The sequence below is a fragment of the Hyla sarda genome, chromosome 4, assembly GCF_029499605.1.
Source record: "Hyla sarda isolate aHylSar1 chromosome 4, aHylSar1.hap1, whole genome shotgun sequence".
Taxonomy (NCBI): domain Eukaryota; kingdom Metazoa; phylum Chordata; class Amphibia; order Anura; family Hylidae; genus Hyla; species Hyla sarda.
In genome coordinates this window covers 382,517,139-382,531,656 of record NC_079192.1, presented here as the reverse complement: position 1 = coordinate 382,531,656, position 14,518 = coordinate 382,517,139, and the positions used below count along the sequence as shown (strand labels likewise).

The following is a 14,518-nucleotide window of genomic DNA, read 5'->3' as shown; positions in this document are numbered from 1 at the left end:
TTCAGGGAACGTGCAGCTTCAGTGCATAAAGAGGGAAACACATCATCATGTAGCAATTTTGCATATCCAGGGCCTTGAGGTTTCCATTGATGAAGAATGGCCCCACTATCTTTGTACCCCATATACCACACCATACCATCAATTTTTGTGTTCCAACAGTCTTGGCGGGATCTATCCAATGTGGGTTAGTGTCTGACCAATTGCGGTGGTTTTGTTTGTTAACTTCACCATTCACATAAAAGTTTGCCTCATCACTGAACAAAATCTTCTGTGTAAACTGAGGGTCCTGTTCCAATTTTTGTTTTGCCCATTCTGCAGCACCTGAGACTACAGATACTGGAAGCCTGTGCTAGCATTTTTCCTGTGGTGTTGCTATCAGTGTGTGAAGAGTGGGAGAAGAGGGTTGCATTGACAATCCAACACAATGGGCAGCACATTGAACACATTTTATAAGTGGTCAGAAACTTGTAAATAACTCATGAAAGAATAAAGTTACGTTAAAACCAAGCACATCGTTGTTTTTCTTGTGAAATTCCCAATAAGTTTGATGTGTCACATTACCCTTTTTCTATTGAAAAAAACAAAAGTTGGATTCAAAATGGCCGCCATGATCCCCACCCATCTTGAAAAGTTTCCCCCCTCACATATACTAATGTACCACAAACAGGAAGTTAATATCACCAACCATTCCCATTTTATTAAGGTGAATCCATATAAATGGCCCATACTGTATATTGTATAATCTACTCATTTTATACTTTATATACAGTACTATATTAATAAACTGTATTTGATCACAAATAATTAAAGGGGTACTTCTGAGTAAAAAATGCTTTTAAATTAACTGCCGCCACAAAGATAAACAAATTAAGTTAAACACAGTGCTACCTGCTGTCACCACGGTCCATGCCAGGAATTGTTGTGAGCAATAGAGGTTTGCTATAGGAATTTGCTCCTGCTCTGGACAGTTTCTGACACAAACAGAGGTGTCAGCAGAGAGCACTGTGGTTAGACTGAAAAGAACTACATAACTTACTGTGGAGCATGCAGCAGCTGATAAGCACTGGAAGGCTTAAAGGGGTACTCCACACTTAGAAATCTTATCCCCTATCAAAAGGATAGGGCATAAGATGTCTGATTGTGGGGATCCCGCCGCTGGGACACCCTGCGATCTCTGAACAGTCACCTGGCGTTCTGAACATTATGTTCAGAACACTGGGTTAAGGCGGCTGTGGTCGTGACATTATGCCACGTCCCCTCCATTCATGTCTATGGGAGGGGGTGTGACGGCCTTTGGATATTACCTCATTAAGATATTTTTATAGTAACTGTAAGTGATTTACAAATCTGTATAACTTTCTGGCACCATTTTATATTTTCCTCTGGGGTACCCCTTTAAGCCCTGTAAACTCCTAATTATATAAGTGACCTCCCAGGTGGTGAAAAGGAGTCCTTTTACAGTGGAACTATGCTAGTAAATAGCTATAATGTACTAACAATCTCCTGCAATAATACCAGACCATAACCACCAGACTTGATTTCTTTTAAAAACGGGGTGTCTTCATTTGACAACACTATTTACAATACTACAATTTATTAGTTACCTCCTTAATTTTCCTGCGTAACAGCGGTAGGAAAGCACCATTCCACTTCAGAGACACATTCTCACCAGCCTTTAGAATCAGATGCCATGCCTGAGGGGGGGGGGGGATGCATAGTAGATAAGGTATTGAATGAACTCTCTTAGGACTTTTTCATTTACAATAAAAGATAAAAGATCACATGCAAAGACACAATAGGCACTGTAGTTAAAGAGGTATACCTGTGAGTAACTTTTATGAAGCACTATGCTCAGACAAAGGCTAAAAAGAAATAAAATGCTATACTACCTTCCTTGTTTCACTACCACCACTGGCATACTATTTATAGTATTCAGAATATTGAGCAGACTAGATGGGCCGAATGGTTCTTATCTGCCGACACATTCTAGGTTTCTATGGTATCACAAAGCACCAATGGCGACTTTCAGAGTTGGGGTTGGCATGTGGAATTGCCCACTCTCCAACTAATACAGGACAATGACACTAAGATATCAAACAGCAGAGTGACTTCTTTTCACCCTGTTAGAGATGAGCGAACTTACAGTAAATTCGATTCGTCACGAACTTCTCGGCTCGGCAATTGATGACTTATCCTGCATAAATTAGTTCAGCTTTCAGGTGCTCCGGTGGGCTGGAAAAGGTGGATACAGTCCTAGGAAAGATTCTCCTAGGACTGTATACACCTTTTCCAGCCCACGGGAGCACCTGAAAGCTGAACTCATTTATGCAGGAAAAGTCATCAACTGCCGAGCCGAGAAGTTCGTGACGAATCAAATTTACTGTAAGTTCGCTTATCTCTACACCCTGTATATAGGTGACTGATTACAAAAGTTTTGAGACACCTGTGAACATATTTACAGGACACACCTTAGTTTAAAGGGGTACACCACCCCTAGACATCTTATCCCTTATCCAAAGGATAGGGGATAAGATGTCTGATCAAGGGGTCCTGCTGCTGAGAACCCCCGCAATCTCTCCTGCAGCACCCCTTATCACCTGCTGTACGGAGCGAAGTTTGCTCCATGCCTGATGACGCGCAATACGGGGGCCAGAGTATCATGAAGTCACGACCCCACCCCCTTGTGAGATCACACCCTGCCCTCTCAATACAAGTCTATGGGAATGGGCGTGATGGCTGCCACGCCCCCTCTCATAGACTTGCATTGAGGGGGCGAGGCATGACATCACAAGGGGGGGGGGTCATGATATTACGATACTCCGGCCCCTGTATTGCCCCTCATCAGGCATGGAGCAAACTTCGCTCCGTACAGCAGGTGACAAGGGGTGCTGCAGGATAGATTGCGGGGGTTCTCAGCGGCAAGACCCCCGCGATCAGACATCTTTTTTTTTGTCTGTGCCAGTTTCATTATTTTGTTTGCCAAAATAATTATTTTGAACCAAAAGTAATGTTGGCTTTTCATCAGTTAATTTTCAGTAAATTTTTATTTAGTATTACTTTTGTCAGTTTCAAGTTATATCATGGAGCATTATGGGTTTTTCTGTTTTTAACAGAAGGGAACCAACAATTTTTTGCACATCTATGCAGAATTTAAAGGCAAAAAAGAAGTTACCTTCGTTTCAATGGAAAATCCTTCCATTTTATAGCGATCAAAAGTAAATTTGTGCCCATACACATCTTCAAGCCATTTTATGGTTAGTGACTTTGTGTTGTCAAGCACTTCCTCTAATTCCCTTTGCAGTGATTCCATTTCATCACTTCCATTCTGAGGCATAAAAGATCATGACAGGAGGGCAAAATAGTTTATTAGTTCAAAAAGTGAAACCATATGTCATAACACGAACACATAAAATGTATCTGTGATGCGCACTTACCGACAAACCTGCATATCTTAATAAAGTTAAGATGATTTCTAAAGACAGAGCTGCAATTTCATAATAGATCTTCAGCGAAATATTAGTAAGGATAACATGGTGAAGGTCAAGCCCGGCTTTACAACACTTCTGAAATGACTCTATATTCAGAGGCCTTTAAATGGTTACAAAATACAGCACAACATTAGCATAATCACTAAATATAAATTGCTTACAATATAGGAACCTAAGGCTTGGTTTACACAGAAAACGCTTCAAAACTTTCTGTGTCAGTTCCACTCCTGGTTCTATAGTAATATAATGAATTCCTTCACTCTCAAATCTTCATGCAAATCTTACTCTTTTTATTGAAGCATAGTATAGAACAATACTTCATGCAGCAAGTGTTCCGGCACAATAGCCTTTTTCAAATTAAACCTAGCCTAAATCTTTTCACCTCTTTCAATCCCACATTTGCTAGACCCAATAGAAATAAAATATAAATAGGCATATAATGATGGGTAGTACTATAAAAAAAAAAGGATATTTTAGTTTTGAGTAAATGGAATCCATAACAGGTAACTCCCACATGAAAACCTTTTAAGAATGTGCAGGATTTTTTTATTTTTTTATACCTGGAGTATTTTATTACTCCAATTTTCTGTGAGCCCCAAAACGATGCAACTCTCATGGTGAAACAAGCTTAATAGTGCTAGTTAAAATCTGAATATGCATAGATTATGATTTCAAAAAAGTTCAGATATAAAAGTCTATCACATTATGATTTTCATAATGAGGTATTCCCATCTAAAGGAGCTGTCTCTTATCCAAGGGGTTAACAAGCTGATTGGTTAGTGTCCAAGCCACTGGCACATCCACCAATCCCAAGAAGCGGAACAAAATTGTACATGGAATCAAAAGTGAACATGTGATAATCTATCTGTTGCCAATGAACATTGCCGAGTGCAATGTTTTTCAGCCCCATAGATAATAAAAGAGGTGCTGGTCGCATATGTGGTGCACTCCAATTATTTTAAGGAACATTTTATCCCAGTTCTTATGATTGATGGGGGTCTCAGCGATCAGACCCCCACTGATCAGCTTATATTCTGTTATACCTTCTTTCTATGGTGATACATTTTTTTTTTTACTAATATCAAATGAAGTCTACTTACTTTTCTGGTATTTTCATAACCTGTAGTATTTTCCTTAAAACATCTTCAACATTCTAAAAGAAAAAAAAAGAAATACAACTGAATGTAACACTTGGACTTTAACACCTATAATACATGAGCTTGTACTGTAAGTGTTATTTTATATAGATGGAGGTCACTCCTGGGAAAGATTTTCCGGGGCCAAATCCTGGTTAGCTCTAATCTCAGACGCAAGGTTTAAACTAATGGCTATAACCACAATCCAAGGGGGCAGCATATTCTCAGGTTCGGACTACAGGGAAAAACTGGTACAATATGTTTAGGACAAGCCATAGGCCTTAACATTCTTAGACCCAGATCTTTTTATGACAACAAAATCAAAATGGCTAAAAAAAAACAAAGCTCAATTAGAATCTTGTGGTCTGTAATGATGTTAACCCGATGTTGTGCTCCCATCAAAAAGTGATGCACATAAATGCCCACTTAATGTCCAGGAGCTCACGGTTACGAAGATCTTAAAGGGGTACTCTGCCCCAAGACATCTTATCCCCTATCCAAAGGGCGATCTCTCCTGCTGCACCCCCGTACTTCAGCAGCCTGGAGCTATGTTTGCTCCGTGGCTAATGACGGGCGATACAGGGGATGGGGTATCGTGACGTCTGCCCCCTCGGACATCACACCCCTCAATGCCCCCCATCACACCCCGCTCCCTCAATACCCCGTCCCCTGTATCGCCCGTCATTAGCCACGGAGCAAACATAGCTCCAGGCTGCTGATGTACGGGGGTGTAGCAGGAGAGATCACGGGGGTCTCCAGCGTCGGGACCCCAGCGATCAGACATCTTATCCCCTATCCTTTGCATAGGGGATAAAATGTCTAGGAGCCGAGTACCCCTTTAATTCTTCTTCGTAGAGTAGAACTTTCTAGAGAAGAAGGCACAAGGACAGAGGTGTGTATGGACAGGGATACACTGGGACAATACAGTGCTCGCACCTATTTCAGATGCATTGACTTCAACCACAAATGGCTTAGACTTGTCTGGTTGAATCAACACCGGGTCCTCAGTGGTGATACTGGTCACCCCCGAGACCTTTAAATCAATTATTTTTTGCCTTTGCTCATTTTGATCTTCTAGAGGACTTTGGATTCGTTGTTGATTTAGAACACATACATTGTTGTCAGCTTTATGCATCACAGTTATATGCATTACCGTCTGTGTTTCATGCTTCTACTGATTAAATTGTATGTTTTTACTTATGGCCCCTACTACACAGTAGCAAAGAGAGGGTTTGTGGGTTTTTTTGTTTGTTTTTTCCCATTCTATGGTTACTGTAATGATGGCTTTTCCTGGTGCTTTAGAATATTAAGGTTGTTCCTTAACTGGGAACCCCTGTTAGGATTTTCTAACACCTCCATTACATGTTTGCTCTCTACTGGCCCTCTTTGTCCCACTGGGCCAATTTATTTGTGCTTCGCACCCTCCTTTTTTCCTCTCTACTTTCTTTATGTAATCATAATTTGAGTGCTCTCTTCCCTGTTTTCTACAGTAGAGGATAGTTTATGGCCTGTTTCATATTTATGTTTAGGTCCTAACATTTGTATATGGCATGGTCCTGGCTTATTTTGAGCAGTGGGTTTAAGTTTGCTTGAGACATGCTTCTTTCTATGCTATTCTGAACAACATATGAACTTGGTTTCATTACTAGCGGGTTACCAGTCTTCCTTGATTGGATGTACAAATATTGGAATACAAAAGGTCAACTGGTGAGCGTGTCTGGTTCTCCACCTTTTCACAGCCTACCTATGTTTCCTCCAGACTGTTCTTATTTTATTGTTTGCTGTATGCAGACCATCTGTGTTCCAATGCCTCCTTTCTCTCTTCCCCCTTATTATAATGCTGCTTGAGGATGTCTTTGTCTTCTTTGACTGCCTATGGTGCACAGGATTTTGCCTAGGGCACTCTGTAAAAATTGGGGTACCTTGCGGAGCCACTTTCTGGCCTCGGAAGGGTACTCCCAACATCTCAGACCATGTGTGCACTTCTGATCTTGGTACTCTTAGGTTTCCCTCTTCCTCTCCAAGGGTTGCATTTATGGGTAGAAGCTACCTTTTTATTCGTACTGATGGCTTTTTCTACTACCTTTTTTTAAGATTATTACGCAAAATGTTCAGAGCATAAGAAGGTTCATTTGTACCATTCCATGCCCAGAGACGTTGTATTATTGCAAGAATTAAATTTTCCCCTCCTTTTCTCCTAGATTTATGCATAAGCATTTTACATTATTTTTCTTTGCTCCAACAAAAAAAAAAAAATTTGCGAGGAGTGGGCATATTCTTTTTTTATACATATCATCTTAGTTTCTTAACCCCTTAAGGACCAATGCAAATAAACCTGTACGCCCCTGAAAGACCAGGCCTGTTTTTTCAAATCAGGGATGTCTGTCTTCATTAGAGAATAACTCTGGTAACGTTTTGCCAACCACGATAATTCTGACATTGTTTTTTTTGTCACAAGTTGTCCTTCATGTACATAGTAAAAGTAAGCCAATATAATTTGTAGTTTTTTTTTACAATGCAAAAAATCATGAAATTTTTACAAAAAATTACGATTTTTTGCTATTTTAACACTAATTGGTTGCATATATTTATACATACTGACCAAATAGTTTATGAAACTTATACTTTCAGATGTCTACTTTATTTTGACGTCATTTTTTTGTTTTTAATTAACATTTTAAATTAGTTAGAAGCCTAACAATTTAACTTGAAATTTTGAAAATTTGAAAAGTACATCTTTTTTTATGTGCTATGCAAGGTTTGCAGAAATTAAAAGGTAGTAGAACATAGGAACACCCCCCCCCCCCCCCAAATGACCCCATTTTAAAAACTAGACCCCTCAAGGTATTCGCTAGGGGGTACAGTGAGTTTTTTGGCAGGCATTATTACAAAGTCAGTGTTAAAAATTCGAAATTTGCAATTTTTCACAAATGCATCATTTGGGGGGCATATTTTTTGTACATCACTTCTGATATTGAAAGAAATGCACCCTATATTTTATTTATCTGCTTGTCCCATGTTCGGAAATGCCCCCGCTTTGGCCATATATGGTTCCTTGGCCACGTGGTAGGACTCAGAAGGAGAGGAGCGCCATTTGGCTTTCAGGGCAGAACAGTACCCCCACCCCCACAAGTGACCCCATTTATATAACGCACCCCTACAAGTTATTGGCTGGACCAGGGACCTCTCTGATTGGTCCTTGGTCGGCTGGCAGTATAACACGTCTGTCTGTGACAGTTAAGGCTCCTGATGGATATATCCGCCATGTTGTGGGAATAAGCACCCGCTCATGGCGAATATATCCATCACTGCTGCGGCTGGGTAGCTCAGTGTGTCCGCTCATGACTGCTGGCGGGAAATCCGCCGCTATGAGTGGACACACAAAGCTACCCAGCCGCAGCAGGGAGCTCATTACCGTGACTGCTGCATAATGTGTAGGATCACGTGGCGGACATCCGCAGCATATTACATGCTGCGGATGTAGCCAATGCGATCCTACACATTATGCATTTTTTTTATTAGATTCATTTAATAAATGTATTTTTAATAATTTTTTTTTTACACTTTTATTACATTTTTATTTATTTTTTACACTTTTATTTTATTTATTTATTTATTTTTACACTTTTTAATGCTTTGGAATACTTAGTATTCCAAAGCATTGCTGTTATATGCTGCCTGCCAGTTTTCACTAGCAGGCAGCATATTAGGACGTGCCTCTGGCATGTCCTACAGGCAATACCAGGGCAGACCTGGGGGTCTTTGTAGGACCCCCGGCTGCCCAGGTATGCAGCAGCACCCTGCGATGCTCCGGGGTGCTGCAGGAGAGACAGAGGGAGCCCCCTCCCTCTGACAGAACTCCTTACAGCGCGCGGTCACTTCTGACCGCGGCTGTAGGGGTTAAACTGTTGGGAGTGAAGTGAACTTCACTCCCGGCAGTGCGACCACACACAGCACCCCGCGATCGCGCTGCGGGGTGCTGCACAGGAGACAGAGGGAGCCCCCTCCCTCTGTCAGAACTCCTTACAGCGCACGGTCACTTCTGACCGTGGCTGTAAGGGTTAAACTGCCGGGAGTGAAGTGAACTTCACTCCCGGCAGTGCGGCAGGTCCCGGCCAGCCGAGGCCACACACAGCACCCCGCGATCGCGATGCGGGCTGCTGCAGGAGTGACAGAGGGAGCTCCCTCCCTCTGTCATAACACTTACAGCCCGCGGTCACTTCCGACCGCGGCTGTAAGGGTTAAAACTGCCGGGACCGAAGTTTAGTGCAGCAGGGTCCCGGCTGTGTGATACAGCCGAATCCCTGCCGCGATCTCGTGGGTGCACTGGGCAGCACCCACGAGAATAATGGACGAGTATAGACGTCCAGGTGCGGGAACGCCCGCCAACCTGGACGTCTATACTCGTACATGGTCGTTATCGGGTTAAACAATAGTACAAGACCCAAACGGCGGGTTTCTTTTTGTGAATGGGACAATCGAAGATTCCATAATGATATTTCTGATATATTATGCACCTAACTATGGACAGCTGCCTTTCTTTCAGTAAAAGCTAAAAAAAAGTTGTCCCCACATTTTAAAGGCAAAGTATGTAAGGGTGGATACTAAAATTTAGTCAGGTCCATAAATATTGGGACATTGACACCATTCTAACATTTTTGGCTCTATACACCACCACAATGGATTTGAAATGAAACGAACAAGATGTGCTTTAACTGCCGATTGTCAGCTTTAATTTGAGGGCATTTACATCCAAATCAGGTGAATGGTGTAGGAATTACAACCGTTTGCATATGTGCCTCCCACTTGTTAAGGGACCAAAAGTAAAGGGACAGAATAATAATCATAAATCAAACTTTTACTTTTTAATACTTGGGTGCAAATCCTTTGCAGTCAATTACAGCCTGAAGTCTGGAACGCATAGACATCACCAGACATTGCTGGGTTTCATCCCTGGTGATGCTCTGCCAGGCCTCTACTTCAACTGTCTTCAGTTCCTGCTTGTTCTTGGGGCATTTTCCCTTCAGTTTTGTCTTCAGCAAGTGAAATGCTCAATCGGATTCAGGTCAGGTGACTGACTTGGCCATTGCATAACATTCCACTTCTTTCCCTTAAAAAAACTCTTTGGTTGCTTTTGCAGTATACTTTGGGTCATTGTCCATCTGCACTGTGAAATGCCGTCCAATTAGTTTTGAAGCATTTTGCAGAATATGAGTAGATCATATTGCCCAAAACACTTCAGAATTCCTCCTGCTGCTTTTGTCAGCAGTCACATCATAAATAAATGCAAGAGAACCAGTTCCATTGGCAGCCATACATGCCCCCACCATGACACTACCACCACCATGCTTCACTGATGAGGTGGCATGCTTAGGATCATGTTCCTTTCCTTCTCCATACTCTTCTCTTCCCATCACTCTGGTATTGATCTTTGTCTCATCTGTCCATAGGATGTTGTTCCAGAACTGTGAAGGCTTTTTTAGATGTTGTTTGGTAAACTCTAATCTGGCCTTCCTGTTTTGTGGTGAACCCTCTGTATTAACTCTGGTGAAGTCTTCTCTTGATTGTTGACTTTGACACACATACTCCTACCTCCTGGAGAGTGTTCTTGATCTGGCCAACTTCTTGTGAAGGGAGTTTTCTTCACCAGGGAAATAATTCTTCGGTCATCCTCCACAGTTGTTTTCCTTGGTCTTCCAAGTCTTTTGGTGTTGCTGAGCTCACCACACCAGTGAGAGTGTCGATGTCCCAATATTTATGGACCTGACTGTTCCTTCTTTTTAAGACTGTCCCAAGCAGTTGTTGCCACGCCTAATGTTTTGGCTCTCTCTCTGAGGGATTTGTTTAGTTTTTTCAGCATAATGATGGCTTGCTTCACTGATAAAGACAGCTCTTTGGATCTCCGCTTGAGAATTGACAGCAACAAATTCCAAATGCAAATAGCACACTTGAAATGAACTCTGGACCTTTTATCTGCTCATTGTAATTGGGATAATGAGGGAATAACACACACCTGGCCATGGAACAACTGAGAAGCCAATTGTCCCATTACTTTTGGTCCCCTAAACAAATGGGAGGCACATATGCAAACTGTTGTAATTCCTACATCGTTCAACTTATTTGTATGTAAATACCCTCAAATTAACCCCTTAAGGACTTTCCGTTTTTGCATTTTAATTTTTTCCTCATCACCTTCTAATAATCATAGCGCTTTAAATTGTGCACATAAAATTCCATATGACGGCTTATTTTTTGCGCCACCAATTCTACTTTGCAGGGACATTAGTTATTTCACCAAAAAATGCACGGAGAAACAGAAAAAAAAATAATTGTGCGACAAAATTGAAGAAAACATTTTATTTTGCAACTTTTGGGGGCTTTTCTTTATTCTGTAGTTCCATATGGTTAAAATGATACCCTACTTATATAGGTTTGTTATTGTTGTACTTCAGAAAAAAATCATAACTACATGCAGGAAAATTTATACGTTTAAAATTGTAATCTTCTGACCCCTATAACTTTTTGATTTTTCGGCGTACGGGCCGGTATGAGGGCTAATTTTTTGCGCAGTGTTCTGAAGTTTTTATCGGTACCATTGTTGCATTGATAAGACTTTTTGATCGCATTTTATCATTTTTTTATGAAATAAAAAGTTACTAAAAATACGCTATTTTGGACTTTTGAATTTTTTGGCGCGTACGCCATTTACCGTGCGGTTTAATTAGTAATATATTTTTATAGTTCGCACATTTACGCACGAGGTGATACCACATGTTTATTTTTATTTACACGGTTTTATTTTTTTTTTATGGGAAAAGGGGTTTTATTAGGGAAGGGGTTAAATTACCTTTATTAACTTTTTTTTTGCACTGTTATAGTGCTCATAGGGGGCTATAACACTGCACACACTGATCTTTTACCCTGATCCCTGCAAAGCCATAGCTTTGCATGGATCAGCATAATAGGGGATTGATTGCTCAAGCCTACAGGCTTGGAGCAATCAAACGCTGATTGACTCGACGGAGCAAGGTAAGGGGACCTCCGCTCGCGTCCTAGCTGATCGGGACATCGCGATTTTATCGAGATAGTCCCGATCAGCCCGACTGAGCTGCCGGGAAGCTTTTACTTTCATTTTCGATGCGGCGATAAACTTTGATCGCCGTGTCTGAAGGGTTAATAGTGCGCGGTACAACGATCTGTGCCGTGCACTGTTAGCCCAGGGTCCCTGCTATCAGCAGGGACCGACCCAGTGTGATGCAGGGTCATGGCGTGACCCCGTTTTAAACACCGGGACCGGGCGCAGGGTGTACAGGTACGCCCTGTGTCCTTAAGAGCTTAAAGCTGACAATCTGCAGTTCAATCTGCGGTTGAAATGTTCGTTTCATTTCAAATCCATTGTGGAGCCAAAAATGTTAGAATTGTGTCGATGTCCCAATATTTATGGACCTGACTGTAGCTCTGGATTCTTCTTTGGATAAATCATCTGCTGGACTTTCTAATCTCAGGGTATGTTCACACTACGAATATGTAGTTGAATCTCCACTCACCATTGACGGCTATGCAGTTCTTTCTTTGCGCGGAACAATTTCAGAATTGCCCGCCGCTGAAATTCCGCAGTGTGAACAGGTCTCGCAGAAGACCCATTCACACTGATGCTAACTTTCACTGTGCAGGATTTCACTTGCGGAATTCCACAGGAATTCCACAGTGTGGACATACCCTTAGATCGCTCTCTAAACAAGGCCTCCACTTCGCATGACTGCTTAGGCTTCATGACTTGTTTGATGCCTGGCATAACTGTAATCCCTCCACTCATGATGCATATATTTTTTTTGGCCCACAACTTCTACACTTGAATTGACAATATCTTCCTCTAGTCTTGTCTACTCTCTCATTTGCCCAGAGCTAAATATTCCGGACCCCTTGTCCAGATCACTTCCTGTGGTGGAGTGTCCTTGGTTTCAGTATCTGACATTTCTAAGCAGATCGATGGATCTCTCCTGACTAATTCTACTCTCCTTGGTGAGATTAAGGATGCCCATAAGGACACCTTACAGTGTACATGATTACAACGTGAATCTAGAATTAAAAACTTGTGATATAACTATTGCAGAGAAAGCTACAGATTGAACTTTGCTGAGACAACATAAGAATAATCCTAAAATAGCCATTTTTTCCTAGACTGAAGAGTATTTCTTTGTTCATAAGAGCAATAAACCTGGTACCAGGCTAGCTCATCACATAAATCCTCTGCCCCACCTCTATTCTATTCAACAACTAAGGTTATGCAATGGCTCCCTTTCCCACATTCCCTGGAAAGTGATTAATACTGATTTACATGACGAGTTGTAAAAATGTTCGACTGCCTGTAATTCTGTGAAAGAGAAGAGGCTCTCCTTGCCTATCCAATCTGTGAATCATAGGGACATGCTGGACACAGATACAACCATGGATGTAGTATTACTAGCTATTACATCTGTTAAAGCGTACCCGTCAGATCAAACAAAAACATTTTTTAATGTATCACTCAGTACCTAATACTGACCATGTACATCTAATTTGTATGTGTCTAGCACCTTTATTTATTTTTTTTGTTACACTTTTAATTTAGCTCACTAGTCTGAATTCCTCTCAAAGGGAGGGTGCGTGGCCTCAATGTGCAGGTCTACGCCCCCTCCCTCAGTATGCTGTCTGCTCACATCTCCCCTAGCATGAGCAAAACTACAACTCCCAGCTTGTCCTCACTGACAGTAGCGGGACACAAGCTGATAGTGAGATGATTTTTCCTCCAGCTGTGAGCCCTGCGCTCACAACTGTCAATCAAGGAAGTGTGTCCATGACATAGGTGATGATGCATGGACAAAGCAGGATTAGTATGTGTCCAAGCAGGCGGGGGGGGGGGGGGGGGGGGGAGGGGGATAGTTGTTTGACTGGCTCTCAGTATGAAATACAGAAAATTTTCTAATGAAAGCAATTGCAATTGTATCTGACACACATTTAAACCTGCTACAACATCCGGCCCGGATTAAATGTCTAACCTATATTATAAGAAATTCACAGATATATTTGTACCCCATTTATTACTCTATTTTAACACATGAAAGATGGATAGACCATGCCCTGATGCTCTGAAGGGCAAGGAAAAGACATTTCCAAGAACAAAAATGATTGACCAATTCCTCTTATTAATGTTCATGTGATAATCCTTTTGAGAATATTGGGCAATAGACTTAATACGTTCCTGGAAGATCATTTACCCTAATCAGGTTTCATTTCATATCAAGAAGCTAGAGATCAGAGTAGATGTGTCTTGGAATTTATCTCTCTGGTAAAATCTACTCCCACCCATTAGCTAGAGATCAGAGTAGATGGTGGGATAAAGTAATTAATTGGAGACAAGACTAACTGCATAGTGCCTGTTTCTGGTAATCATGACACAATCAAAACTTGTAATGTCACAAGTCAAAAGTTTAATGAGATAATAGTTACACTTTATTGGTAAAAAATACAAATTAACTAAATGTTTTCGATGATTCGATGAGGATAATAATTAAAAAGTAAGCAGAAAAAATGATCATATAATATTGAATGATCTACTCACCTCTTTATGATAATATTTAAATTGATATTCAGAAATTTTGAAGTAACAAGCTTTGAGAACACTGGAAATTTTTACTGGAAAGTCATCTAAAAATTTTACCATCTGGTCAAGCGGTAATAAACATAGCCAGGACTGGATCACCATTGGGTGTGACTGCAGTAAATACTTCTTTTTAACCATCTTTCCAAGAACATCTCTAGTACTTAATAAAGAAAAAGGTTTACATTAGAAAAAGTAGCTCCAATCTGATACTTCACTATAAGACTAGCACCCCACATTTTTCGAGACATATT

The 14,518-nt window shown here is 41.1% G+C and overlaps 1 protein-coding gene across 8 annotated transcripts in view; it reads right to left on the bottom strand.

Moving 5' to 3' along the window:
* Window positions 1–14,518, bottom strand: part of RNF213 (ring finger protein 213) — a 327,147-nt gene that overhangs the window by 138,232 nt on the left and 174,397 nt on the right. For 7 of the 8 annotated variants that reach the window (XM_056516951.1, XM_056516949.1, XM_056516950.1 and 4 more), the window contains 5 exons: window positions 14,226–14,427; window positions 4,589–4,641; window positions 3,435–3,588; window positions 3,173–3,325; window positions 1,605–1,694 (listed from right to left, as the gene is read on the bottom strand). In XM_056516951.1, coding sequence (XP_056372926.1) covers window positions 1,605–1,694; window positions 3,173–3,325; window positions 3,435–3,588; window positions 4,589–4,641; window positions 14,226–14,427 — 652 coding nt within the window. The remainder of the gene's footprint in view (window positions 1–1,604; window positions 1,695–3,172; window positions 3,326–3,434; window positions 3,589–4,588; window positions 4,642–14,225; window positions 14,428–14,518) is intronic. The other variant, XM_056516954.1, reaches the window with a different exon arrangement.